This window comes from Pteropus alecto, unplaced genomic scaffold (assembly GCF_000325575.1).
Source record: "Pteropus alecto unplaced genomic scaffold, ASM32557v1 scaffold135, whole genome shotgun sequence".
Lineage (NCBI taxonomy): Eukaryota > Metazoa > Chordata > Mammalia > Chiroptera > Pteropodidae > Pteropus > Pteropus alecto.
Genome location: NW_006438076.1, coordinates 2,842,345 through 2,865,480, shown reverse-complemented (window position 1 = coordinate 2,865,480; position 23,136 = coordinate 2,842,345). Strand labels below are relative to the sequence as shown.

Here is a 23,136-nt window from a genome sequence, read left to right as displayed (position 1 = left end):
ATCTAAAACTTAAGAGGAACTTTAACTGTAGGGACAATTTGGGTCCTCAAAAGTTCCATTTGAACCCTACTTCCTGAGCTAGCCCTCTAACTTGCCCCTGTTTACCCTTCCCCATCCCAGCTGCCGTCACTACATCGAGCTTCCCAGCCAAGCAAGGCCATCCTTAGAACATCGGAGTCTCAGAGTGTTAATGGCGTTTGGTGCCATAGGCTCTTTGAGGAGGGCCTCCTCCCCTGAACTCCCCAGGAAGGGAGCTTCCCTTGTAGAATGTTGCTGAGAGAAAAGCCTAGAATTACCCCTCCAGTGCCCAGTATGACCACTTTGCCACTAAGCCACATATGGCATGAGTCAGGTGGTTGGTGAGTGCTGCTTTTGCACACACTCTGGGTTGGGCACATCCACAAGGAGAGGAGTCTGCCTGTAGGAGCTACAGCCAGCACAACTAGAGCTATCAACTGCCTTCATCATCTAGAAAAAAATGAGTCAAAGCAGGGCAAAGAACCTTGGGTTCCCAAGGCACACTCTGAGCTCTTGGGTTCTTCCTATGGCTCCGCAGGAACAAAAGGAAAGGACAGATTTGTTGGAGTAACGCCCTAATATTTATTCCCAGGTGGTGAGTAGGAGGGGTGAAATGTCGATATACTTTCTCTCTAGCCTGCGGAGTCTTATTGAAGACGGGACCACTGTTCCTGGTGTGAATCTAGGCCCCAGGAGACTCGTCTGCTGAAAAGGCGAGTCTTACCATCTTAAAGACCTGACCTCTATTCCCCTCAAACCTACATCTCCCAGGAAACACTTTCCCCCATGACCAGAGAAGCTCTCACACTCCATATATTAACTCTGATGTGCTGTAGGGGAGTACACAAAGCAAGGGGTGGGTGGGGAGGCTCTGAGGCGCACAGCCTGGCAAGGGGCATGTCGGGCGAGGTGTTCCTCGAGTGCTCACACTTCCTTCCCCTCCTTCCCCTCCCTCCCTTTCCCTGAACACCAGTCTCTGATCGGGCCAGTCCCCGCTCAGAGTTCAGAGGCACCCAGTCCAAGGACAGAACTGCAAGAATATAGGACACAAAACACCAAACAAATTGGGGGTGGGCTCCCAGCCAGTATGGTGAGAGAGAGTCCTGTGGCCAGGGCCATTTCTGGTTTCAGCCTCCAGGGTCTGGGCTCTGTGCAGCAGAGGGCACTGGGGTCTCTGGGGCAGCTCAGTGTAGGTGTAGGGGAGTGCTTCACCCCCGCTTCTCCCCAAGGTTGTACAGGAGCACAGGCACAGGGGTGGGGAGTATGGGCAGCAAGGGGGGAGAGCTGATGGGGAGACTGGAGAGTGGATGGCAGTTTCATTAAAGCAAAGTTATAGCTGCCTCTAGTGCCTGTGGGAGGAGCAGGTAGGGAGGGGCCTCCAGGAAAGGGCCGGGGACCAGAGTGTCCGGCACGGAGCACAGTGCTCTGAGCAGTATCCTCTGACACGTCCCTACCCCACACCTCTGGCACATTGTAGCTGGGGACACAGATTTGTGCTTGATCAGGTCTTCGGAGGAGGCACTCTGGGGCTGTCCTGGAGGCTGCCAGTTCTGGGGTCCTCTGCAAAGTACCCATAGTATCTGGAGAGCCAAGATGTGTCATGGCCCCTGTTCCTCCCCTCCCTGCCCGAGGTCTGGGATCCTCAGACATGAGTCTGCATCCGCCGCTGCAGGGGTCGGCTGGGGTCGGAGTTCTGGGAAGAGGATTGGGAGTGGTGGGAAGAGGAGGCAGAGGCCTTGCTGGCCTTGTCGAACTGCACGTAGCCATCCTGCTTGCCGCTGCTGCTGACACTGCTGTCACACTGCGTGTCCAGGAAGGAGCTGCTGTCGCTGAGGGAGCCCCTTTGGAACTCACGCTCACAGAGCTCAATGGAAGAGCTGCCCATGCCCAGCACGAACCTCTGGCCATAGTCGTAGAGACGGCCCTGACCACTCAGGGTGCTGTAGATGTTGGTGAAGGACATGCCCGTGGGCACTCGCTGCTTGCCTGTGGGACGCAGGTCCGGCTGACAGCTGGACAGTGAGATGGTGGGGGTCGAGTGGTGCTCCTTGAAGGTGTTGACGCTGTAGTAGCCATTGGTGGGGTCCTGGGGTGGGGAACAAGAGCGAGAGCAGTGTCACCAGGTGGGCAGAGCCTGCATCGATTGAACTTCCTAAGCTGAGCTGGTCCTACCTTACGCAGGGGGGGATGAGGTCAGACAGGAGAAGGGGACAGCTGAGGAGAAATGCGGGGGCGTGGGGGCTGGAAGGGTTAGCCTGGCGGGGACATCTAGAAGGGAGGGCTGGCAGGTATTCAGGTGGCAGCGGGCAGGGGACGGCGCTGAAGGAAGGGAAGCAGGGGGTTCTTGGGTATATTGGTTATGTCAGCACAATGCAAGGTCATCTGAAAACCAGATTTTATTTGTTTCACGTTTTTTTTCCAGAACACGGATACTTAGTTTTAAATTTGTCTATGAAAAGGTTGTGGGAGAGGAGAACTGTGGGACCCCGACTGTAACCCTCTCGCCTCTTCAGTGTGGACAGCAGGTGCCTTTGCAGGGAAGCGCTCCATCTTAGGGAGAGGATAAGGTGACCTCTGGCCTTTCTCTTCTATTTGCTGTCATTGTTTGTCTGTCGTGGGGGTCGGGCCATCCCAGCCGAAGACCAGATTCCATGCCGGGTCCTACCGTCTGTGGCCACTCCTACCTTCAGGTTCTGAAACTCCTTCTCCTCTTCTTTGAGGACCTCCAGCTGCTTTAGGACTGAGTCTTGTTGGAATTCACTCCGGTCCATCTGCAACCCCCAAATGGCTGCTTAGTGGGGGAGGAGGTGGGCTAAATGTCCACTTCCCCCAAGGAAAAAAATGGAGAAACCACCTCGAGAGAAGCTTGCCATCTCTGCCTCCCCCCACACCCCCTGCCCACCTCCCACTGCCTGGCCCATGGAAGGCAAGTGAAGGAGTCAGGAGGAGATTCATCCCGAGAGACAGAGAGAGATATGGGAGGTGGGGATGGGTGAGTGAGGGGCAGTCTCTAAGATTGAATTTACTTCCCCTGGCCTAGGAAATCTCTGCCAGAGCTCTCACTTGGCTGATTCAATTCAATTTGTTGAGCATTTACTGGACCTCAGGCCAAGAACTATGCTAAGAACCAGGCACACACAAGTTAAGATACAGGCGTGCTCCTCAGGGAGATGGTTCTGTAGATAAATAATTATAGAACCTTGACCAATGGGCACAGTTGGAGCCCTAGCAGGGTCATGTGTCACCCAGCGCTAGTCTTAATGAAGGCCTTAAGAAGGAGTCACGATGACCCCAGGCCATACCTGCTATTCACAGAGATGACTTGGATGTACTACAAGTTTCCTTCTGTAACAGACACCAAAGAGCTCAAAGGTAAGGATCACTTCTTGTTTCTCTTTGGGTCCCCAACAACCTTGGCACAGTGCCTCGGATATTGTGGTCACTGACCGAGCTGCTTTTGGGATTGGAATCATATTTAATTGTGTTTTATTAATTTTGTGATTCACCAGTGCGTAGTGCAGTGCCTGATCTACACTAGGGCCGTTACAAATGTTATGTTTGTTTTGGATGAATGTATGAAGTGGCACCGCTCTAAGTTTCTGAGAATTAAAATCATAGACTTAAGGTGAAAAATAAAGCATACTTGGCACACAGCGAGTACATTAATCAACCTTAATAACCACAGAGATGGTATCCGGTGGCACATAGCTGCTTGCCACGTGTCATTTCTGTACATGACATGATCTTGGCCAGGTTCTCACCCACTCTTTGCGCTTTCATGTTCTCCTTTGTGACTCACTCTCCTGGTCTCATTTTGGAGCCTCACAGAATCAGCCAAAGGACTTCCGCCTCGGTCTCTCCTCACCAGTGCTGTGTTTTTTATTTCCCAGTAAATGCTCTGGCTCTATGTGGTTTGCAGTTCTTCTTTCCCACCGGATTCAGCTTTTAAGCCTGCCTCTCCTCGGCGTGGGGCCGTAGAGGGGTGGTGCGGATGTGTGAAGGGAGTGGGGGAATGACGGCCTCCCCAAGGGGAGGGTTGGCCACAGAGCCCTCGGTAGGTCCCTCTGCTTCAATTATCCTCCCCCCACCCCTACCCCTCCCTGCTCTTAACTGACTACTGAGCGACTTCCCCTCCTTTCCTGAGAGTTTGGACTGAGGGGTGTGGAGACAGTCTGAGGCAACCAGAATGTCTTAATGAGAGGAAATTCATGGTCCCATCTGGGATGAAGGACAGGCCAGGTACTTCCATATAGGCTTGATGAAGCTCATCTAGAGACATCCATTCCTTCTGAGGTCTAGGCTGCAGTCTCCTCCCATGTAAGATTAAATGCTCTACTGCGTCAGGCTCTATGTTAGCCCCAGGGAAATATACATGCATAGATTCGAGAACATGACCTTTGCCCTTGAGGAACTCTGGGATAATTGGGGGAACTGACATGTAATTAGAGCAATACGCTGTAAAGGAGGCACATGCAAAGCGTTTGGGAAAAGCAGGACAGTGCATAGCTCTGCCAGCAGTGGGGGGACAAGCTTGGAAAATTATAGAGGAGATGACATTTGAGCTGATTCTCACAGGAGAATGTGAAATTCAAGTGACCAATTCGACAAGCAGAGAGACAGCCTGTGCAAAACCTTCAAGGTCTAGAAGACACGAAGCCTGGGAATTGCAATTCTTTGGGGTGTCTAGAGGGCCCCAAGCATTTGGCAGGAAGGTGGAGCTGGCAATGTTGGCAGCCACTGCGCCGTGAAGAGCCTAACAACATCCTTGTCTGGGACTTTCTCCAGCAGACATGGGGAACCATCGAGGATTTTCAGTGGGATAGTCACAGGGGCAGGTTATGTTTTAGAAGGGGACTTTTTGTGGGACTCTGGAGAGGGACTGAGCAAAGCGGTGAAAAATCAGAATGGTGAGACCACTTAGGAGGCTGCTGTGACTGTCCGGGGAGCCACAAGGAGAACTGAGCTAGCGGAGAAACAGTGGAGCAGAGGCAAGGCACCCATTTGAAGAATCTTTTGAAGTGGCATTGAGGGGACCCCCCAAAATCAACCGGGTAGAAAAAGAGCAGCCAAGGAAAACCTCGGCTCAATGTAATAAGCATTAGTGAGCACCTTCCAGGGACTGGAAGGCTCTGGAGACGTGGGATGAATAAGGCAGCTCGCTCAACATCTAAGAGGAGGAAGATAAGGAAACAGGTGATTTGTGAGCAACACAAACGGCAAACATCTCTCGAGCACTTGTGCTCCACGGGCTCTAGCCCTCACCGCGGTGTGCGTGCTCTTACTTTCATCCCATTTTCTTAGATGAGGAGACTGAGGCACAGAGCAGCCCACGCTCTTTCCCCCTTCAGAGTATCACCACCAGGACAGAGTGTGCACAAGAATTTTCTAGCAGTGTTTCGGGATTCTGTTTGGACAGCTGGATGGGTTATGGCTCATTAATGGGGGTCAGGAAGAGGAAGAGCAGACTTGGGGCTGCTGGAGAAGTTGAGTTTACTAATGGTAAGCAAGCCATTTCTGGAATAGGAATCTATTCCTCTCGCAGACTTTTTGGCGGGTAGCAGGGCAGGGTATGTGTCTGTATTATCTATGTGTGTATGTATGTAGAATTATATGTTATATAACAACACATTACGGCTATTTATGCATGTCTTCTCTCTCTACTGAACGGGCAGGTTCCCTGAAAGCTGGGATTGCATCTTAGATGTCTTTGAGTCTCCTAGAACGCCAAGCGCAATATAACAGGCACAGGATCCTTCTCGGTCGACCTGGCCTCTCATAGGGGGAAGGGCACATCTTGACTGATGCTCTGCTTCACAGATGTGTCTAGGGCTTCAGGAGGCCTCCAGTCCAGGACTTTCAGGGCACAGAGGTTGGGGTGGGTGGGGGTAAGTTAGCATTCTCACCATCAGCTGCTTGATGGTGGGGTGTTCCTCGGCCTCCCGGCCAGAGGCAGGCTCCTTGTGGACAATCTCCACTCGGATATCATTCTTGGCTGACACAACACCTTTGAGATCTGGACATAAAATAGGAAAGTGTAGATGACAAATTCAGTCGGCACCCTCAAGCATTAGGGCCTGAGTTGTCAAGCCCCTGCCACCCCTGTCGCCCTCCAGAGTTTACCCTCCAGCCCCTGAACTCAGCAGCTTCTCTACCCCCTGCCCACTCAGAACACCTGTCTGCATGTGCTGAGGGCTGTTAGGGCCTCAGAGCTCTTTCTCTGTTAGCTCTTGGTCACATGCACCTCAGCCTGTCACTGCTGATCCCGTGGCTCAAGATGTTGTCTCTATCCATTTGTCCACCTTACAGAGCTAGGTCCTTTCATCCTACTAAGTTCTCACCTCCTTCTAGAAGTCTTCTCTGACCTACTGTACCAGGCTCTGATCTCTCCGTTTAGAGAATCACAAATCTGACTCTTGGGACCTTAATGTTCAACCAACTGCCCAAAGCAGAAACATCCCTGACATGCGGTGGGGCGTTTGTGCGCTCTGGAAGATTGCGTATGCCCGGAGTTTCCATCCCAGCTACTGTGTCAGTGCTTCCATGACGGAGACTTTAAAACTTCCAGAGGAGGCAGCCAATCTATAGTTGGAGAGCTGTTGGAAAATCCTGGTGAAAATCTGCTTCCGCATAATTTCTACTGAGAGGGTGGTGAGGGAGGTCCTGAGACCACATGATTGGGGGCGGTCAAGACAGCCAAGGCTCGGAGTGGAAGAGACTTAAGCGGAAGACCCAGCTTTCTTTCCATACCTGAAGGCTGCCGCATGGTGGAGGGAGCGGGCTTACTCTGATTATTCATTTTGCACCTTACACTCACAGAATATTAGAACTGGGTGGGGTCACGTAAGTCACATCATCCAACCCCTCACTATTACACATGAGGACACTCCGGCTGGGAACAGTCGTGGCCTGTCCAAGCTCGCGTGGTAGGAGAGGGGGGACTGGAGGACTGTGCCTCCATTGTTTTCACCTCTGCTCTGCCATCGCGTTTCATGCGTCTGTGAGTACAACGTCAGCATTATGCCCAGGATGGAAACTCCAGACATACACGATCTTCAAGGGTGCACAAACACCATGATTTTATTGCTAATGACTAAAGACCTTTGAAAGTCTGCACAGTGATTCCTTGAATGCTTTTTTTTTTTTTTTTTCGCATGTATGGGTAACCTGCTTTTCTGGTTAGCCTGGCGGATCTTGGAGGGCAAAGAGGGACCCTTCCCTCCCCGATTTCTAGAGTTCCGTATGGCTACATGTGTTCAATCCAGAGTGCTGGCTGACTGCCCTGTCGGGTGAAGTTCACTTTCATCCAGTTCACTCTCATTTGAGTGCCCACTGCGTGCCAGACACCCGCAAAGCACTGCACATACAGAGATGCATATGACCCCCATCCCGGCCCCGAAGCTCACAGCACCGTCAGGGCCCCTGCTCCCTGCACTCCTGCCTACTTGCTCTCCGGGGCAGCCTAAGCCTGGCCTTTTTCTCTGTCCCCCTCCCTGAGATCCCAGGTCTCCCTCCCGTACTTCTCTGGGAGCGGGCACAGCAGAAGGCCACAATGGTTGCCATGAGGACGAGGAAGGCCACGCCAGCTCCTACGGCCACCCCGATGATGACGGCCATCGGCACAGACTCTGTGGGAGAGAAGCAGGCACAGCTGACGAGGGGCCCGACAGCCCACTCTCCCCCAGGGCCTCACCCAGTTCCTCCAGGTGCAGCCCCTTGCCAAGCTGGAGCCAGATCACGGTACACAGGCTCCTCTGGGAAGTGCCCGTGGCGCTGGCGGTGGGGTGAGAAGGCACAGGCAGAATCCAACAGGGTCAGCTCAGGTGGAACACGGGGGAGGGGAGAGGGAGGGAGGGTTTAGGGAAGAACCTGAAGCAATGGTGGTGGGAGAGGGAGGCAAGCAGACATGGGAGGGGAGGGTCGGGGAGGGGACTCGGGAGATGAGAAGCAAGGCTGGGCACAATTTAGCTCTGTTGGGTATTAAACCGGGAATATTCTGTCATGCAATAGCTGGAGAGTCATTAAGTTCTGGCATTTCTTTGAAAAATGACTGTGGTCACTGCCCTTGTCTGGTTTCTGCTTTCCTTCTCTTCCCTTTCCCAGGGCAAGAAGCTGGACATGGATAATCAGCTTTTAGAGTTCTCAGGTTTGGAGCGGCTTCCCCTCAGGGCCCGCTGGGCATCAGAGAGTGTAAATGCCAGAAGCCCAAGTCTTAGGGGCCAGGGGAGCAGGATCACAGGACCCCGCACCTTTAAGGAGAAATGCTCCTTTTCCTTGACGCACCCCCCCACCCCAGTTTGGCTCCTTCCCCTCCAAAGCCAGTACTCTGGGGATCCTGGCACTCCTCCTGGAGAGGAACCCGGAACTGCAGCTAGGCAAAGCCTCGCTCCCTGCTGAGTTTCTGTGGTCTGTGCCTGCCCTAGCCCAGTAGAGATGGGGATAGGGAGGGTGATGTTGGGGTTGGGGGGTGCTCTTCCAGACAGTCTTGGCCCTTCTGTGGCTGTATATGGGGCCCGAGCACATGATTTTGGGCCCCGAATCGTCCATTTAGAATAGAACTAGAGAATGCTGGGGCACAGAGACCTTCGGACCCGCTGAGTCCATTTTTGGATGAAAACACCAAGGTTCAGAGAAGTCAGGTGACTTGGTTAAGGACATACAGCTGCAGTAGAGCTAGGACAAATCCAGGTTTCCTCTCGTCTTCCCTCCAACCCCCACCCCAATCCTGCCCGGCTCCGTCCACTGTTTCACACAGCACCCTTCAAATCTCCCACACTCTGTACAGCCCATACTCCATCACTTCTTCTGAGCAACTTACTTGCCTTTTTTATCTCTAAAATGGGATGATGGTGCCTACCCAGGGTGATGGGATGGAGTTTAGATGAATTAGTGCAGGTAAAGGCTTGTGAACTGAGCCTGGCACCCGGTCCTATTCAGTCTCTGCTCCTGTTTCTAGATAGGAAGGAGGCCTGTAGCAGATCTAAGCCCTAAAAGGGAGGGAAATTCCTTGTAGAGCTGGGCTGCCCTCCCGCCCATCCTCAGTGTGGATGAGGTGGTTTAGCCTCTTGTTGTCTCTTCTTTCTTTTCTTTTCTTTTCTTTCTTTCTTTCTTTCTTTTCTTTCTTTCTTTCTTTCTTTCTTTCTTTCTTTCTTTCTTTCTTTCTTTCTTTCTTTCTTTCTTTTTTCTTTCTTTCTTTCTTTCTTTCTTTCTTTCTTTCTTTCTTTCTTTCTTTCTTTCTTTCTCTCTGTCTCTCTGTCTCTCTGTCTCCCTTCCTCCCTCCTTCCCTTCCTTCCTTTTTTATTTTATTATTACTTATGCCTACAGAACCTGGTCTTCCTAGGTGGTCTCCCATCCAAGTACTAACTAGGTCCAACCCTGCTTAGCTTCCGAGATCAGACATCAGGCTTGTTCAGGGTGGCATGGCCGTAGACCATGGATCATGGCTCCACTGGGGCGTGAACCCAGGATCTCCTGCGTGTAAAGCGGTAGTGCTAACTCCTACACTATGGAACCACATCCTCATTGTTGTCTTTAAAGAGAAGAAGAAAACCTCGCCCCTGGCCTCGGAGATGCCATTGGGTGAACATGTGGGTCCCCTCCTCCCGGAAGGAGCAGGTGACTGTCGGTTGGCAGTGATGGTGGTTTTTCTCATGCATTCCTTGCACACCAGCTCATTCGTTACCCCGGGACTTGCACATCAGCTCATTCGTTACCTTCACTGTCAGAGTGGCAGGGGAGGGGGCAGAAAGGAGGTGGGTGAGGCAAACATTCAGAGACTGAAAATGGGAAGTGCTTGGGTTGGTTGTAAGAGTCAGGAATCTAGCGACTCAACCTCGGGGACCTCGCTTTGACAAAGAGATGATTCTCCGGATTTTAATTCCATCAGGAAAAGAAAACTGCTTTGGAAGCTCATTGGCTCTATGCTTTTGAATTTCATTAATTTGGGTTTGATTTAGTTTCTCCTCAGATTTCTAGTAAGCTTCCTTGGAAAACCTTGGTCTTATCTCAGCTGAGCTCAGACCTAGAGGATGACCGTGGAAGGTTCCTGAAGCTTTCTGGGCCTCAGGGTCTCATCTGTAAAACTAGAGAACCAGGGAAGTAGTATCTCAAGTACCATCTGCCTCTGGCATTCTGTGAGTCCACATGTTCTTGAGTTGTTAACAGCTGGGGGGCACCATCTTATCTGGAGAACTGTCCCTGGGTGGGCAGGCAAGGGCAGGGGGAGAGGGTCTGATGGGGGCAGAGGGACCCATGGGATGGCATTCCCTCTGCAGCCTGCCTTCCTGAGGTCTGGCCTGGGCTGCCTGTGCTGGCTGTCCCTCTCTGGACAGAGCACCCCCTAGAGAGGGAGGGCTGCCTGTGCTGGCTGTCCCTCTCTGGACAGAGCGCCCCCTGGGACTGGAGAAAGGGCTACCCAGCCTCCTCTCCATCCAAGGAGGTGCACTGGGCATGAGGAGTCTCAGCCACAAAGAAGGGGTCAGGGACCTCTGGATGAGCTGAACAGACACATGTGCGATGGAGACAGGCAGGAGATACCATCCCGGCACCAGGAGGGGCGCTCAGGGGCCTCAGGGAGAATAGAGCCGAAGGCTGACAACTGCTGCCTCCGTGAGCTTGTCGGTGCCCTGACTGGAGCTTGCTGAAGGAACCGGCTCCTTCGGGGCCAGTGTGGAGGGAGAACTAGGGCAGAGGGCCCCATGTCTTCAGCATGGCCTTGATCAGCCTTGATCAGTCAGGTTTGCAATGTCCTCATTCTCTTTTCTGGGTTTCTGCTTGGAGGTTGGTGGCCGCTGTCTCCTGTGAGGGCCCGAAGTAGAACGGCTCAACCCAGGGAGCCTGATGACCACTCCGCCGCCAGGTGCCTGCGGAGGGAGGCACTGCCAGCGGCCTCGGCCTGGTGGTGGGATGGTAGTACTGTGGGGTACTGCAGGAGCGGAGGAGGAAGCAGCAGTGAGAAAGCACGGATTAGTGTGGATTATGCAGGCTACAGCAGCACCGGGAGGCCCTGGCACCCAGGGAAGCCGTGGCCACGCTGGTGACGATGTTGAGAAGCTGGAAGAGTCGGGGAGAGTGTGGAAATGGAGGGGGGCCGGGTGGTGGGGAGCTGTCCCCAGATGAGAGGAGCCAGGACTTCTGAAGGGAAAGGATGCAAGGAATGGAGTAGGAGGAAGAAGAGTCAGTGTCCCTGGCTGCAAGGAGCCTGTGGGCTCTGGTGGCAGTGAGGGAGGAGACCGGTCTCTGGGGTTACTAGACCCGCGCTGGCTGGGCCCCCCTCTCCCTGCTGCTCTGACTGCACTGAACCCTGGAGATGGGGGAGGGCATGACGTTAGAGGCCGGCACAGGCCTCCCTACTCCTTTTGGGGTTCCCTCCCCCACTAGCCCAGAGGTCCCTTCCCCCCATCCCGGGGAATTCTTATGTCTCCTTCCGTACCTGCTTCCAGCCCGGCTCCCGACTTCATTTCCGAACCTGTTTGGAAATAAAGCAAGCGTCCACAGCCAGGGCCTGGCTGGCCAGGGTGGGGTGGGACTGGGGGGACTGCCACCTAGAGAGGGCTGGGGTGAGGGGGCTCCCTCCTCAATCACATCTTCGGGATCACGCAACGGACCTGGGCTAGCCCGACTGAACTTGGAGACACTTAGAGACCCCAGGAGGGAGGGACCAGAGAGAGAGGTCAAGGCTGGGGGTGGGGCAGGTCTGGGAGGTCAGGTGAGACTCTAAGAGGAGGGCATGGGGGGTGGGGCACTGAGGGGAGGACATGGAGGGTAAGCAACAGGGGCTGGAGGTTTGGGATGATGTGTGGATGACGTTATGCAAATTATGTGCAAAGCATTATGCAAAGCAGCACGTATTAGGGAAGAGGTGTTGGGAGACACTGTGATCCAAGGGAAGCCCCAAGGCCCTGAGGCCCAAGGGGCTCAGCTGGGACCATCCTCTTGGCTCAGAGCCACTTGCCAAGGCCTGACAGCCTGTGGGTGGCCTTCGTCTTGGAGGGGTCAGAGAGTGCCAGGGCTGAGGCCCCCTGGACTGCCCGGTCAAAGGGGCAAGGTCCGTAGCCCATCTTAGGACCCGGTGTGCTGCTGGTGTCCCGAGCTTCTCTGGATCCCCCCCATGCCCGTCCCAGATTCCCTGCCCTCTGGTCTATTCGCGACCTTCAAGCAGAGACTGGAGCTCGTGACCAGGAGCTGGACAGTCTGCACCCGGGATCACCGTGGGGTGAGCCTTCCCGCTCCCACCGCTTCCTTCTCACACCCTTACTGTCCCCTCCTCTGAGCCCTTCTGCTTAGAGCTACTCCCTGGCTACCCTCTTTGGAGCACAGTGGTCCATGTCTCTCCCATGTTCCTGGGGAACTGGAGAGGGTCTGGAACCAGCCCCCGACACACCAGGTGTTGGGGCAGCTCAGTTGCTTCCCTTTAGCACAGCTCGGGTGCCTCTGGGGGACTTTTGGGTCCCTGGACTGACTTGTGTTAATGGCTGGGCCAGGTTCCCTAACAGATGTATGGCCATCCTGGGGGATCACTGTGTCCCACACCACTGTGGGCATTTTGACATCAGACAAGGGCCCCCCAGGGAAATGTCAAGTAGACACGAGCCAGGGCCTTTAGGAGGTGTTGGCGGCTCATCATGGCAATCAGTTTGGCTCACTTTTGTAGTCACCTTTTCCTGAAACGTCACCTTGAAGGACAACCTCCCTGGGCAGCTTTCTTCCCCTCTCACTTCCTGGTGCAAGCTAGTGGCTCTTGCCTCTGGAGGAGCTGGGCCAAGGAGGGCCACTTCCACTGACCTGCCCGAGGCTGCGTGGCAAGTGAGCAGGAGCACTATGACTTGGTCTCGGGCCCCAACCCACTTGTAACTTCTGCTAGGCACTCTGTCCCCTCAGGAACCTGGAAGATATTGCTTGGAATCCTGCCCGAGGCAGAGAGGGGGGCCTGCTGATCCCACCATCCCCCGGCCCCCACCTTGCTCCTTGAGCCGGATGATCTCCGTGTCAGAGCCGAAGCTGTTCCAGGCGGTGCAGTTGTAGATGGTCTGGAAATCGGCCCGCACGATGTTGCTGATGGTCAGGGTAGAGATGACACCCTCCTCCGTGCTGACAGTCTCCACGGTGTAGCGCCCTGACGTCCCCGACTCCAGCACATTTTCCTTCCATGACCAGGCCTGTCCAGGGGGCCAAAATTAGGAGGAGACCCCACCGTGGCCACCCACACTGAGACCACTGTGCCTCCTCCTGCTCCAGGGCTGACACTACCAGGCTCACATGCATGCTCCCTGCCACCAGCACTGGCACGTGTACACACAGGTTCACGCACATCCCAACACACATCACAAATGTATGCACACACCACACACACACAGCGCCAACATGTGTACACGTGTGTACACACCCCAACATATCACAAGCACGCACACATACCACACACATACCACACACATAAACACACATTACGACTCACGCATACACCATACCACAATGTGTACACACACCTCAACACACACCACAAACACGTGCACACACCATACACGTAGCAGCCACCTGTTTACATACAGGTACACATGTACACACAACATAAACACATGTACACACACATCCCAATATACCACAAATCTGTGCACACACATCACAACACATGCACATGCCACACCACTCAAACACCAACACGTGTACGTGCAGGTACACACACCACACCACAAACATGTGCACGCATGTACACACACACAGAGGTCGGGCCACTTGGGAGGGCATTTCCACCGAGAAGGGGGCCTTATGTGGATCTGCACTGGAACCCCTTTCCAGGCAGTCAGGGGGCTCTGCAGCAGCAGTCAGAGCCCCTCCCTCCAGACGCTCCCACCAGCATCCTCCGCCTGGCCAGTGGAGGCAGAAGACCAGCCCCAGAGTGGCTGAGTCTAGTTTTGTTACTTTTATGTCTGTCTGTACAAAAGTATTCTGAGAGTTGTGTTTGTGATCATCTTATCTATCTTAGTTTAATTTTTCCCAGAGTCGCTTTACGTGCACGGCAGGCGCCTCGCGCACCCTGTTTGCTCACAGTGTGAGAATGTGGCCTTGCACGTAGGTCCACGCTTGGACGGCACAGAGCTGTGAGTGGCTTCTCAACTCGGCACTGTTGACGTTCTTGTTTGGAGCAGGGGCTACCTTGAACATTGTAGGATGTGTAGCAGCATCCTGGCCTTTACTTACTAGAGCTGGTAGTCTCCCTCTACTTGTGACAACCAAAAATGTCTCCAGACAATGCCAAATGTCCCCTGGGGGTCAAGAATCACCCAGGTGAGAAACGCGGGCCTAGAGTTAGCTATCCGTGAAGAGAAAGATTGTGTGACTATGCTCAAGAGTGAGCGGGCTGTTCCACAATGGGCATGTGTTGCATTTTTAATTTAAAAAAAAAATTAAAGAGTGAAGGGAATGCGGAGGTGTAGGTCTTAGTTCTATGCGTGAATTCTTGCAATTTTTGTGTGGCTCCTTCAGACAGCGAATGAAGTGAATGCCTGAGAAAGTGTGTAACAGCAATAACGCTCTAGTAATATCTCATGTACAGGATGGCACCTGAGTTTGGGCATCCCAGCGCCATGTGCACCCTCCACACCACTGCTGGATCATAAAACGCAGAAGCGCCCTGCGGAGTTGGCCCGGGGCAGTCTTCAGGTAGGACTGTCCTAGCACTGGGGCTTACAAAAATAATATCTGCCCCCACCCAGAGCTGTAAAATATTCACCTTTCTTGGTTTTTATGCCTATGCTTCCATCAGTTTCAGGTGGACTGGGGCAGAAGACACTCCCTTTCACCAAAGCAAATACCCAGGAGGGCTAAGTGTGCACCATGCAGGTTGCCTTAGCTGCACTACAGAGACAAAGGAGGGAGAATGGAGTGGCACTTTTATGAGGGGAAAACTTGATAAATGGGGCAGCATTCATTCTCCATGGACCACAAGCAGTAGAGGCCAGTGGAGAAGGGCTCTGGGAGGCGCAGAAAGGGATTTGCCCACTATAAACTGCACTCTGCGTAGGATTTTGCCAAAGATTGGCCTTGAACCCAAGAAAGGGAGGAAATTGTGTATCTTTTCCTTCTGCTCCCCTCACTTGCCTCTCTGCTCCTAGGATGCAGTGTTCCACTATAACCATCAATGTTGGCGCCCAGCTCTGTGGCAGAGAGCCATTAAATACACTTGCAGATGGGCCCAAGGAGTACGGCCTGCTCTGAGACCGGAAACTGCCTGTGATGTTTGTCTTCATGATGCCTTTCCAAGGGAGCAAGGTGGGAATGCTGTCCCCACAGAGAGGAAGCGCAAAGGCGTGCACTGACTTCCCGGAAGTGGGCGGAGGCTGGGCGCTAAGCTTGCTGCAGGGCCCCCTACCCCTCCTGTCCCCTCCCTGGAGCACTCACTATTCGGTCCGGCGGCGGTGTGCTCCGGATGAAGCACTTGATCTGGCCCTTCTCTCCATGGAGGGCGTGCTGGGTCTGGGTGCTGGAGATGATGGGGGGTCCTGTTGGGGAGACAACATTACATCAGGGATTCAATAAGAGTATGTCCCTGACAGGGCCCCTTGTGGGAGGGCTTCAGAAGTTTATTCATTACTTTAATCATTCAGCAGACATCTCCTAAAGGCTGTGTGTACAAGGGGAAGTGCAAGGTGGGGGACTCAAAGATAAATTAGGCATCAGTCATGAACCTTTAAGAGATCATGAGTGGGTGCTTCTAAGTCAGAATGCCCAGAAGACATAGTAGGGGTTCAGAATGAGTCAGCGCAACGTGTGCTTCTGTGATATGTGGATTATTTTGAGCTAAGGGCAATGGAGACCCTGCGGGCCCAAAAGAAACCTCTGCCCCCCTTAACTACCTACAAGAATTTAAATTAGGGGCCTTGCCTATAATGAGAGACGATCAGAGATAACCTTTTTTGACCTATCTATTCGGCAGGGCAAACTACTAATTACTGAACATCTTATCGTACTGCAGTGACCTTCCTCCCCTCCGAAGCCCCAACGTGCTTTAGCTCAGAATGCCGTAAACACTTCGTTTTAACTTTCCGTCCCTCTTGCGTGTATGTGGAGTCCCCATATGTACGTATGTAACTAAATTTGGTTATTTTCTCTCGTTCATTTGTCGTATGCTGATTCGATTCTTCCACCAGCCAAAGGAACCAGAGGAGGGACTGGTGGATGTTTTTCCCTTTCCCCACAACTTAAAAAACTGGGATAAAACGTGGAGAGTGTTGGGACCACAGAAGCGTACAGGTGAAGTGCTAAACGACTTCAGAGGAGAGAAGCTAGTGTAGCCTGGTGGATAGGGAACGCTTTATGAAGGAGGTGGCCAACCTGAGAAGCGGGTGGGAGAGCTGTCAGGGAGGAAGGGATGCAGCACTAACTGATGGCACCTCGGCTTTAGCCTGCTGCTCCATCTCAAGCCATTTTCTCGGATATCCAGTAGAGGGCGTGCTTGCCTAACAAACCAGGTATCCTGGGCCAGGCCGGCGGAGCACCCAGGGAGGAAGAGAAACGTGTGTGACGTTACTCCACCAGTGCGGGAATCACCCTGAGCAGGCGGAATGCACGGGGCACGTTTACAGCCTTCATCTCACACGTGTCTGAGGAGATCCCAGATGGCCTGGGTGAGAGAGATTACGGCTCCAAAGCTGACCCCAACATTTTTCGATTGCGCGCGCGCGTGCGCGCGCATGCGCGTGCGCGTGCGTGTGCGTGTGTGTGTGTGTGTGTGACGTGTCAGGCTCCTAATGTACCCGTCTCAGTTAACGCATTAAATAGGCTAGCAAGTCCACCTGAAGTCCAGCAGTGCTTCCTGTCTAGTCTGCCTTTTATTTGCTTTTTCTCTTTTCTACGTGATGCCCACCGGGCAGTGAAAAGGGGACGAAGGAGTGGCTAGTTCAGCCATTTGCACAGCCAGCTTTCTGGCTGGGTGGGCAGTTGAAGCACTGGGTGAAGGTGTGGAAGCCCGCATGCCCCGTTCCCAGTCCCCGCTGTAAAGCCTGAAGCTAAGGTGGCAGGAAACAAGAAAGGCAGAGAAAGGGATACAGGACCAGCGAAATTATGCTAGGAACAAACCAAAAATCCCTGCAAACATAATTGCTGTTTATTAGCTGCCTTAATTAAACCAGATTTGCGTTTCTATGAGTAGCTCTCAGCCAAGGGGAAAAAAGCTGCCGGGAGACACTCAGGTAGCTTCCATTAAGTTCAGGATGCAAACGGCTTGGAGCTGGGTGAGGCAGTTCTGGGGGACCCTTGAGATAAGGGCTTCCACACTCAGCCGGCTTTATGAGTGGGCTGAGCCCTTAGCGCCAAGAAGCCTGTGCCCAAAAGGCAGGAGGGCTGGGCGTTTTAGGAACTCGATGTGGCTTTGTTTTACTACTGCGCTAAAAGTGATGAAACCATAATACCTTTTCCCTGCACTTCCCAGGAGCTAGGAATTGTCTGGGGGGCAGGGTTCCTCAGGATAGATGGGGTTGAAGGGGTCAGGGAGCAGCAGGAAAGCTGTTCATCTTCCCGCAGATCTGAGAGTGAGCCACGGCAGCCAACATCAGTGCCCACTGATCGATCGATCCCCCACAGGGCAATGGCCAGCAGTCCCCACCGGCTGGGATTTGTTCTGATGAGAACCCCATCATTCTAGATCCTTCCAGAAGGTTAGATCCCTCAGCTCAGTCCAGGTCTTTTTGCAGAAGGCTGCACTGTCCCTCCACCTGTTCTCCAGTCCCCACCAAGAAGACTGGCAGGTTCCTCTCCCTGGGCCACTTAATCCATCCCTCTGCCTCAGGGAGAGATGACCTTGGTTCAGCATAAACAAAGGGCTTCCTTGCTTCACTCCCATCCCTTGGGCGTTTCTCCTCCTGGCAACCTGGGGGGCTTGTATGGAAGGACTGAAGGCAGAAGAGGCAGATGGAAAGCCAGACCCTGGAGGAAGCAGATTAAACCCCAGGCAGAGGCTGCAGTGTCCCATCCAGGAGAAACATTCCTCAGAGATGTGCATCCCCTCCTTCAGAATCTACTTCAAATCTCTTCTGGGAAATGCCTGAATGTCTAGAGTGACAATGGCATGTCAGTCCCTCTTTTATCCGCCCTAATTTCCCTAGAAATGAGGATGCTCATTTAAAAGCTTTAGGTTGAGGGACCCTGGAGGCCACGTGTGAGTCTGAGGGTTCCCAGCCCAGCTGGTCATGGGGCGAGTGGACCGGAGCCACCTCAGTCACGGGCCAGCACTGCCCAGTGCCCTTCCAGAGCTGGCAGCGGGGGAGGCCAAGATTTCACCAGGGCCTGGCACCTGAGCTGAGTGTCAGACACCAGAGCGGCAGGAAAAGGCTGCAGTCTGTGTTGCCATGGATATACAGAGTCACGATCAGATGCTGTTATTTTTAGCCCTGCAGTGCCAATTTATTGGTGGCATCCTAGGGACACACAGGAAAGGCAGGAGGGCTCCTGAGTCAGGGTTCTGCCCAGGACAGGTGACTGTGAGCACTCCAGGGTCTGGGTAGCTAATTCCCATTCTGGAGCTGCCACAACCCTTGCAGAGAGGACAGGAAAGGAAATAGATGGAGGGAGGGGGGTGGTTAATGGGGACAGCAGAGGGGAATGGCCGAGGGAGCCCCATGCGGCTTAGTTTCCTAGCAAAGGGGGAGCAGAGGTAAGGCTGTCAGGGGATGCTTTCTTGGATTGAGACGAAGCCAACCGGGCACATTTTTAGAACGTGGCTCAGCCCCTTCCCAGGGCCCCGGCCTACTGTAGTGGGAACAGGGCTTGCAAAAGGCCATGGGCATGACAGATGTGAGGTGGGAAACCAGAAATCCAGCCCAGTGAGGAGGTCTGGAAGTGGCAGGGGGACCTGGCCTTAGTGTTTCTCACCCTCTCAAACCAGCACCTTGGGTTCCAACCGAGGCCCAGGCACTTACCACAGTAGGGACATCAGATTTCTGTCCTGTTGCCTCAGCCATCTTGGGTCTGACCTGAGGTGGGTCCGACCTGAGGTGGGTCCCAGCTTCTTTGCAACCTTCTACATCTCATCAGCCAGGCCTGGTCTCAGCCCCAACCCCTAAATGCTTCATGTAATCGTTATCTAGTAGCTCACACTGTTCTTGAAGAGTTATGAAAACATTCTCCTGCTGTAATGATTTTTATTATATGTAATAAGACATCTCCCCCTAACCGCCTGCAACAGATTCCCTGAACTCCTGGTCTGGCGAAGACGGTGACAGGTCTTCCTGGTTGAGTGGCTCTCATGTAATAGGAAGAGCCTGATCAGGAGTCCAGAGATGCTTCCTTAAATTCCCACCAGGTTCAAGGTCAAGGTCAAAGTGTGGATATGCCTTTGGTTGCCCAGTGACCCTTTGACCCTTTTTCCTGGCCAGGACAAAATTTATTAGCGGCCACTCTTAGGGCTGAGACTCTTTGGAAGATAACAAAGAAGGAGGGAGGTGACCAGAAAGCTATCCAGGTCCTTTTTCATGTCAGGCCTGGGCTCTGACAGAACTTGACAAGGTGGACATCATGGCTATGCGCCTATAGTTGGAGGTGGTGGCAAGACCCTGAACTAGTGACAGCCTCTTAGGGCACTGCTTGGGGCCAAAACGCCTTGGGTCCCTCTCCACTCCCTCCCTCCCACCCCCTGCCCCAGCACGAGTGGGGATCTTACCATTGACAGTCAGGGTCACCTCTCGCTCCCCGGCTCCCACCCGGGGCACCACCGCTCGGCACACATACTTCCCAGCATCCTCCTGGCGGACGGCTTTGAGGGTCAGGGTCTTCTCATTGCTCAGGACCTAGGAGAATTGGGGAGGATCAGACATGGAGAGTGGGTATAGACTCTCTCCGTCTGTCAGAACCAGAGGGTCTGAGAGGCAGGCCTGGTGGAAGGTGACGTCTCCAGGATCTCGGTGAAAACCAGGGCTAGGGTAGGAGGCAGATGTTTATGACACAGCTCACATGTGTGGGAGAGGCCCACAGCACAGAGGAAGGGCTCCATGGGGCTGAAATGCTACATCCTGCTGCAGCCCTGGGGGCGGGTTCACGGGATGAGTGTGGAGGAGGATGGGACTGCCGGGCTGTGTCCCGAGGGGTCCTAATCCAGGGAGGGGCTGCCCACCCCCCCCACTCCCCTTACCAAACTGACCATGGGTGAAATGACCTAAGCTGAACTTCTCTGAGGGTTCCCGGACCTGCCTTTTCCAAGTCATTTTTCAGTATCCATTTGGGATATGATTTGGGGTAGAAAAGAAAACAGACTTCGACACTGGTTAGCTCTGAGTCGGAATCCTGGCTCCAGTGGTGACTATCTGTGTGGCTGCGGGCAGTTATTTATGTTCTCTGATGCCGTCTGCTTTTCCTTACAGTGGGGGCAGTGAGCTCACGGGGTAGTGCAGTGTCTGGCAGAGCCGGCCACACGGAGGCTGGTTTCCTTCTGCCCCTCCACCCACCTCTCGCCCAAGGCTCTCGCCGGTCCCGAGACAAACTCTTATGCACACTAAAGAACACACAGGTTTTAAAAGAGGAACACAGGAAGAGAGCAAAGCTTAATCCAAAAGCTAAAGGGTCACTTCATTTTTGAGGAAAGTCGAAGAGCCTTCCTAGTGACTTTTTACCCCCAGCGTATTGGTGACCACCTGCTTTTCTTCTTAGGTTCAGGACAGAAACACTGCAATGGCTGCATGTGTTTAGGGCCAAGGAGGTGCACGTAGGTACCTGGGGCTCCCTCTCCTCTTTCCGGAGTGCTTCCTTCAGCTCACTGGAAGCTGACAGCCCCCATATGAGAGTGAGAGGGGCCCGATGAGGCAGTCTTCTCCTGGCCCGTGGCCCCCCCCGACCCCTGCCAGAGGAGTCTGAGCTGTGGACTCACCACACCAGAGCCCCGCTTCATCCACACGATGGTCAGGGATGGGTTTCCGGTCCAGGCACAGCTGAAGACGGCATCAGAGCCCAGATCCACAAGCAGGGACTGCGGCTCTGTTGTCATCCTGGGCCCGACTGTGATGGAAGGAAGAAGACAGGGCTCAGGGGACCCTCTGCTGCCGTCCTTTCCCCACCACCCAGCCGATTCCCTCACATTTCAGTCCTCTGCCCCTCTGGCCTGGGGTCAGGAAGTAAGGAAGAGACCCCTCTCCCCCAGCCCAGCCTTCTGTGGGGCCGCAAGAGTAGGCAGCACTGGCCCTAGGAAAAGGGCTCTCTGGCCCCGTTTGTGCCTGGACATGCCCTCAGGGCTCTCCCAGCCCCTTCCTTCTGTCCTGAGGAATCCCCTACCCCAGTGCATGGAGCGGAGGAGGCCAGGTGGCTGCTCTCAGCTTATCCCCTACTCCAGCCCCATCCAGCCTCTTTTTCAGCCCCACCTGTTTCCCACGCCCCTGCTAAGTGTTGGTGAGGTTAATGGAGGCTCCGCTCTGCCTTCCTCCCACGTGCTCAGCCAGTAACCTGAGCCTCCTGCAGCCCGGGCCCTGTTTCCGAGTGAGTGTGATGATGGACTTTCAGGCACGGTGATGGAGGGAATGCGGAGGGCTGCTTTCAGGGAGCAGAAGAATGTGAAATCTGGGGTCAGGAGCCTGGCTTCGTCTCTTAGTGTAGAGCTCGGGGTGGGGGGTCTCTGCCAGGCCGGCAGGGAGGAGGGGGACGTCCGTGAGCCCCAAATGGGAGGCAGCGGGCTGAGGGGACAGGCAGGAGTGAGTGGATTTGCTCAGAGCCTGGGCTCAGTTCTTGTTCTGCCGCTTCCTCACTGTGTGACCTTGAGCCTCTGACCCCTCGTCTGGGAAACGGTTCCTGCCTCCCCGTGCTGCTATGAGGGTCACAGCACGAGGAAGTTCTTTGCCTCGTGAGCTGGTGAAGCATTGTTGCATGGTGGTGTGTGGCGAGTCCCGCCCCGGTTCCCCTGGCCCTGAGCGGAGATGCCCCAGTGCCCACTGCCCTGGGGGAGCCCCCAGACGGTAGCACTCACAATAGACGTCGACCGTGCGGCTGATGTTGGTGCTGCCCAGGGCGTTGGTCACCTCGCAGGACACAGGCTCTGAGAAGTACGTGTAGTCCACGGTGGTCCGATACACTTCTCCGGATGCTTCCTTGATGATCTGGCCCCGCTTGGCCCACCTGCAACACAGGCCCCACGGGCTGTTGTGACCTTGGACGGCAAGGGTGTGCTTTCCTCCAGGGGGCTCTTCTCTTTGGGAGCTGGACGCACCCATCCCACAGGAAAACAAGTCCGGCCTGGGGCAGGGTCCCTCAGGGGGATTCTCCACAAGGGAGCCACTTCCAGGACTGGGGAGCAGCTGGTGGTGGAGGCGGTGGGCTTCGGTCTGAGGGTCACCAGGTGGTTAGTGGCACTGAACCAGTGGGTTATTCTGGAGGCAGGTGGGTTGACTATTCAGTTGGTCAGCCCATCTGGCTGGCTAGGCGATGAATAACCCAACTGTCGGTCTCTAGACAGCTTGGCTACCCCGCTCTGAGCTCTGTCAAGAACCTTGTCCTGGGTCACATTGGAAAAGAAGGAGGCCACGTCCATGACCTCAGAGGCCATGCACACACGCACACCTACACACACACACATGCACACACATGCAGAGAAATGAGGCTCCCGGAAGCTCGATCTCCAGACAAGGCGAGAAGCTGATGGAGAGGTGTTAGCCAGGGTCCCGACTCTCAGCTCTCCTGCCCTGACTCCTGTCCCCAGGGTTTAGGTCCCCTCACATGCCCCCCTCTCCCCAAAAGCCCTTTCACCCCTCACCCCTAGGGATGGCACTCGCTCTTTTTCCACCCAGTTTTCACCCTCCCACCCTGGCTTTGCTCCTTAGAGGCTGCTCTCTCTCTCCTGATTTGGTCGGGGAGGCAGGATGAAGGCTGTGCTGACTTCTTTCATTGGCCCATGGACCCATCAGTACCAACAGAGGGGAAAGACAGAAAAGCCTTGAGCCTGTCTTGGTCCGGGCCCTGGGGTGGTGATCACTGCTTGCTTCCTCTGGGGTAGTGTTGCAGCCCCAGGGCTGTGTGCGTGCGTGTGTGTGTGTGTGTGTGTGTGCTCGCGCGCGTGCACGCACATTGAGGGCTTTCCTTACAGGTGCCCAAGGAGAGAGTTCATAGCTTCCCCTAGTTTAATTCCACTGTAGACAACACTCACTTTTTTACATC

General features: G+C 54.2%; 1 protein-coding gene and 1 pseudogene across 2 annotated transcripts in view; both read right to left on the bottom strand.

The window, feature by feature from the left end:
* Nucleotides 1–576: 576 nt before the first annotated feature.
* KIRREL3 (kirre like nephrin family adhesion molecule 3) overlaps nt 577–23,136 on the bottom strand; it is a 528,183-nt gene continuing 505,623 nt past the window's right edge. The window contains exons 8-17 of one of the 2 annotated variants that reach the window (XM_006915190.1): nt 21,953–22,101; nt 20,867–20,994; nt 19,667–19,793; nt 15,412–15,512; nt 12,974–13,172; nt 11,447–11,482; nt 7,536–7,643; nt 5,922–6,031; nt 2,703–2,789; nt 592–2,104 (exon numbers count right to left, since the gene is read on the bottom strand). In XM_006915190.1, coding sequence (XP_006915252.1) covers nt 1,661–2,104; nt 2,703–2,789; nt 5,922–6,031; nt 7,536–7,643; nt 11,447–11,482; nt 12,974–13,172; nt 15,412–15,512; nt 19,667–19,793; nt 20,867–20,994; nt 21,953–22,101 — 1,489 coding nt within the window. In that variant the 3' untranslated portion in view covers nt 592–1,660. Of the gene's footprint in view, nt 2,105–2,702; nt 2,790–5,921; nt 6,032–7,535; nt 7,644–11,446; nt 11,483–12,973; nt 13,173–15,411; nt 15,513–19,666; nt 19,794–20,866; nt 20,995–21,952; nt 22,102–23,136 lie in introns of both variants that reach the window. The other variant, XM_015592001.1, reaches the window with a different exon arrangement.
* On the bottom strand, nt 9,331–9,446 carry LOC112482537 (annotated as a pseudogene).